Below are 5,583 nucleotides of genomic sequence, written 5' to 3' on the forward strand. Positions count from 1 at the left end.
ACTAAAACATCTCAAAAATTCCAGCACCAAGGCGTGAATCTCGTGGCTGATCAGACGCTCTTAGCCCCTGAACACGACTGAGTTCTTTGGTTGTTAATTCTTGTTTGTAGCCTACTTCAATTTGCTCCATCTTTTATAAACTCTTATCTAAATTTGTCGTACAAGAGGTCAGCATGTAATTGTCTTCTGGGATATTTTGCTCTTTGAAATTAATTTGAAATGCTTCAAAGATACTTGACCCCAGAGTGACAAGGGAAACAATATGACAAGGGTTCATTGAAAGAGTGCGATAAACTATTGTCAGGGAAGAGGTGTTCAATTTAGCATAAGGTTATTACTATAAAATACAACAAATTCGTAAAAAGTGCAAAAAGAAATGTAAATTTTTCTTTTGGAACCAGACGGAATCACCATTCTAGTAGCCTAATGAAAATTTTCCCATTCCTTCTAAAATGTGTGACAGTGAGAGGGTTTATGCTCGCTCTTATCCACGGAGAGCGGTTTTGCTTTTTGAAGTCGTCGAGTCTACAAGTAACCATTAGTAAAAGATAAATTTTCTTGTAAAAGCTGCAACTACTGAGGCGGTGGTAGTGCGGCAACATCAAAGGAGGTATCACATCGGACATGTGAGATTTCATCTTCATCCGCGTGTGAGTCCTCCATTAAACAAACACAAGCTCCAGCCCAGTGGTAAGTGTGCTGCTTACCAGTTGTTTGGCTGTCTGATTCAACTCTATTTGAGACCTCGACTAGGCTGTGCCTCATTCGAACCCAAGAATACAACACCCCACCTAGCTGATGTAAACGCCGCTGAAGGTATTTCCTTGATGTTCACCTAAGAGGCGGAAAGAGTATTAGGCAAGCGTATAACTTATTAGGCACAATCCAGTGCTTAGAGTGAGCATAGAACCATTGCCGAAGCTGAAAAAAATCGGCTATCATGTTATAAAGATCATTCTGGGCTAACATTACTTTATAGCTTCCCAACAATCCAAAGACTAAGGTATGAACCCCAAGAGATATCGGACGCCACCAGTCCCTGAGGTGAAAACAAACTCCAAATTTACACATCTTCAACCCTCTGTGCATTTTTATAATACTTCTGCATTTAGCCTTTGCAATATCTTTGCATCCACAAGGCTTTTTGAAAATCCTGCTACCAGTAAAGTATTAGAACATGCCCGAGATTAAGCCAAATTGGATAGTGAATTTTGCCTCTTGATAAATGCATCCAGCGAGCTGGGAGGGATTGGACCGCCATTGTGGAGGCCCCACACGTGATCAGCTCTTCGAAGGCGTCTCCCACCGCAGACGCTAGGTGAAAGTTATCGGCAAATTCTATGAGTGAAAGCAAACTAAAGATGTACTTGCCAGAATGCGGAGATGTACTGCATTGTTAGATCTGGGAAACAGATGGTGGTACAACTCACACAGTCCTGAGCGACCACTTCCATAACTGTGGAGCGATTGTCTACGACAGGGTCATTGACACTGAGGTCAAAACTGTCAGCTTAATTTTGGCTACTCAGCCTCATTTCATCAGGGGCAGTCAGATCTTCCTGAGTAGACCAGGTGAAGAGAAAATCTCTGTAGGTGCGTAAGTCGAAAATTTATCCGCAAACAGTTTCGGAAATTCTCGTCGTTCAAAATATAAGTTGGTGCTTGTCATCCTATTGAAAATGCATATGAAAGAAGTTTGATTTCTGGTCAATTTGTACTGGTTGTAGTTCTTTCACTTGCTCAAATGTTACCAAAAACGAGGCATTCTCGCAAATATCAGGTACTGCGAACAAGAGGCTTGAAAAGTTGCTTTGATTAATCTTAAAATAATGGTGTGAATCCATCAACAAATATCGTTCATCCTAATTAGTGAACTTGACAACTTTGCTCACATTACTGTTTTAGTACACATTTTCTATGTAATATTTCCTCCAAAAATAGTCAAACTTTATTTTTTCTTGCCAAATACCAGTACACAACAAATCAAAGCATGTGATTTCGCTCATTTACGCACTGATACATTGAGATGTCTTAAGCGTAGCGTCTGAAACTGTAATACTTTAAGGTTTCTGCAAGTAAGAATTTTTTATCCCAGTTATTTATCCGTATACACTGTGTGGTCGTTACTACCTACTTCTTATTTTTGTGTCTTCCGTCTTCAATTCTTTTCCTCCCTTTCCCCCTATGTACTACAAACTTGCTTTGTAACGAAACCGTAGCCTAATTACAGTTTAACTTAACTGTTTTGCTTTTTAATAAAGAGAGCAGAAGGTTCTCCTGGATCAGGCTTGGGAGACAAATATTAATGTGTCAATTGGAGAGGCACATACAGGAAGTTGTGGATGCTTCTGACTCATTCAGGAAAGCGCGCTTTGCCAAGACAAACACATTATGGTAGATATTAAATTTGGGAGGGAATGGTAGCCACTAGTGGGTGTTTCCAGGATCAGGGGGTTGGAATAAGCCCGACTGTTGAAGAGGTGGGTGTTGAAGAAGAGGGAAAGTCCCTGCAATGTCATTGAATGTTTAAAATTTAAAAGAAATCAGACTAAATTCAAAATTTAGTGCAAAATATTACTGAAGCAACATGGTTTGTTTTCTAGGGTAACAGTTCGCAAGTTGGTCATAGCACTTGGAAAATAATCAAAGGATTTACACTGAAAAAGTCCCATTACTTTTTTGCATGCAGTTCATTAAGTGACGATAAAAACGTTTTTAGGCTCTAAAAAGCAGGTATTCAGTGGTTCTACCTTACAACTTATATGCTTTAAACCCCCCTAAATTTCACAATAAAAGGCCATCCTCTATTAAACCTTATTCATAATTACAGAATAAGAGACAAAAGATTAAAACGCTTTAAGAACGGCGCCATTATTTGTTCAAAGTGTTTCTCCCGTGGTATTTTAATCAGAACTGACATCTAGAGCATTATTCTTGAGTCCCTTATCAATCAAATTACGAAAGTTGACATATGAGCATTTCAGACAACAACTCCCTTTTGATTACGCAGGTTAAAAATGATAGTGTCTTAGCGTCGTTGTCCAGATATACATTTGGTGCTACGAGTCTTATTAAATGGAATCAGCTCGTTTCATAGAGTCAGTAAATATTAATCATAATTCAAGGTCAAAGACCTGATAAGCAAGCCTGTGTTTGCTGCCTGTTATTGTTGGCATGTCTGTGGTGGGTTTAAGTGGGTGTCTATTTTACTAGTGATAGTTACTGCGTGCCTAGCTCATAATATGCTTTAATATATTTCATTCTCATGAACTGGTTGTCGCAAAGGAACATCTCTGCTCAAATATGTTTCATTGGTGCGTGTTTTAGAATGAGCGTGGTAGTATTGCATTTGTTCTCGTAGGCTGTGCGGTTTGGGGCGTATACTTGCATTTACGTAATAATTTAGCATATTGACTGCTTAGTTTCGTTAACTTAATGTGTTGATTACATTTCTAAGCACCAGGGATATGTAATTAATCACCTTTCCTGTTACACTATAATCTTTTAGTCCGATACGAGTATTCAAGTGTACCACTTTTGTATTTTTTGCAATTTTTTTAAATATGTTGCGTCTTCATTAATACGAAAGTCCTTGCATCTGTGTAGACAAGTAGTTGCTTATTACTATCATTTGCGTGTACGTTTGTTTTATGAATGGAATGGCTACAGGGAGAAAATTGGCAATTCTGGCTCTCCATGTTGCTCTCCGTGCTTGTAGTGATGAGGCTTTACTTTGCGTTATTTGCGGTACGCTTTCATTTGCCACTGGGTATACTTGGTGCTTTTTTACTAACCTGTCCCTTTTAGACTTCTCCAAGTTCTGCCAAATACAGATTGGGTATTAGTGAGGCGATAAACCATCGTTTCATGAAAACTGCTGAGGTAACTATTTTTACAGATGAACTTAATCTACTAATAGGTGGAGGAATTCTGACCACCATGGGCACGCCTCAATTAGAATCATGCCATTTCCGGTTGCCACGAGGTGGACGTTATGCTGAAACAGGTAGGTGGGTGGGATGATGCCATCTAAAATCCTTGATCTACACATTCTAAATTACATAAAAATGAGTATGTTCGATAAAAGCAGCAAATTACATAAAGGCAGCATGAGATTTTTCACAACATGCGTCCATACCGGTCAATTGGTGAAAGTTAGACAAATAAGTAATCCAATTTTCTTACCCCTCTTTCACCAGATGATATAAGTCATGCAGGGTGGTGAGGCCAAAGGAAGCTGATAAATTAACTTGCTTGAAACCTGCAGAAGTTAAGATCTGATAAAAATAGGCGTTGGCCCAGTTTTCATTAAAAAAAGCTAATGCCAGTATCACAACATTTGCAAGTCCTTAACTTTTGCCACATTTTACAAATGGGAAATCAGGCACCAGGAGGCACTTCTTCTCTGCGAATAGACAATAGGCGTTCAGGTTTACCAAGACCTGGCGCAGACAGTAGCAGTGTCAGAGGAAGCCACTTTGAATCTCGCAAATGTCGGATGTGCAAAAGGCATGTGGCACCATGTTCGATGAAAGTAGCCAGGGACCCAAAGGTAACGGTCTACTTATAGTGGATTTGATTTTTTGTTTATTGTTAATGCTGATATTTTGGCGGAAAAGGAAAGTCAGTGGTATTTGCACTTACATTTACTTATTGGTCCCCAATGATGCTGTTTTGCTGGTGTCCCAAATCAGGTCGACTTGTTTGATTTTATCCTACTGCCCATTTCCGCTATTACTAGTCAAAGCGTGATGGTTAATAAACCGCTCGATTTAAGGTTCGTGGGTTGCTAACTGTGCGCAGAATACGATTTGGTTTGGTTTTTGGTCATCTTAAGGTCTTATTGCTGCTGCCTTTGGCCACTTTAGATTCTGAGCTCTTAATAATGCGTGATGTTACTACGCCAAGAGTATTACATGTGGCCCTTTACAACTGTGATATTTTTGGGATCCAACACTCGTCATATTCCTTTTTAGTTGCTTTTTGAATTTGAATGTTGACCACAAAGGCAGTTGAGCCGATTTGCCGTCCAAAAGTAATTCGTTTTGTTTTAGTGTACTCATTGCTCAGAATCTCAATGATGTCCTGTTGGGATCATAATTTACAAGTCAAAATGGCTTTATGTCTAGGATGGGCGAACCATTGCCGATGAAATATCGTAGTTATTATACACATTAAGAAGGGCATTGAATAATATTACAGCGATGATTGAAAATCTACAGGTCTGTAAAGGGAAAAAATAATCATAACGTTATAATCCTAATGTTTTCTAAACTGCGTTGTAGGAGACCAGTCATGTTGCCTAAATTGCATGAAATCGCTTTATCTTTTTCGTTAAGAGGCAAAAGTTACCATTAAAATTTTACTCGATCTCAGACGTGTTCCAATATTGTACTGGTAGCAATATTTAAATGAGCCGAGCAAATGCCAAGACATTGTGATGGCCAAGTGCGTAAGCGTTATAAAAGTTTACAAGGTGTTTAAGTTATGTGGGTTTGGGTTCGTTTTCTGTTCATGAGCTAATAACGTCTGATCAGCCACGAGATTCACGCCTTGGTGCTGGAATTTTTGAGATGTTTTATT

General features: G+C 39.1%; 2 protein-coding genes across 2 annotated transcripts in view; one reads left to right on the forward strand and one right to left on the reverse strand. All coding sequences in view use genetic code 11, as the record gives it.

Moving 5' to 3' along the window:
• Positions 1–1,187: 1,187 nt before the first annotated feature.
• EGR_10902 (hypothetical protein) lies at positions 1,188–1,454 on the reverse strand (the record flags this gene model as incomplete). Its single annotated transcript, XM_024500151.1, has 2 exons — positions 1,188–1,314; positions 1,390–1,454. 2 exons carry the CDS (start codon positions 1,452–1,454, stop codon positions 1,188–1,190), a joined length of 192 nt encoding a protein of 63 aa, XP_024345432.1.
• A 1,720-nt stretch (positions 1,455–3,174) lies between these two features.
• The window catches only part of EGR_10903 (hypothetical protein), a gene marked incomplete at both ends in the record, with an annotated part of 2,936 nt that continues 527 nt past the window's right edge, over positions 3,175–5,583 (forward strand). Inside the window, 3 exons of the mRNA XM_024500152.1 lie at positions 3,175–3,183; positions 3,808–4,006; positions 4,392–4,552. Of these exons, the coding sequence (XP_024345433.1) occupies positions 3,175–3,183; positions 3,808–4,006; positions 4,392–4,552 (369 nt within the window). The remainder of the gene's footprint in view (positions 3,184–3,807; positions 4,007–4,391; positions 4,553–5,583) is intronic.

The sequence above is a fragment of the Echinococcus granulosus genome (assembly GCF_000524195.1).
Source record: "Echinococcus granulosus chromosome Unknown EG_S00298, whole genome shotgun sequence".
NCBI lineage: Eukaryota > Metazoa > Platyhelminthes > Cestoda > Cyclophyllidea > Taeniidae > Echinococcus > Echinococcus granulosus.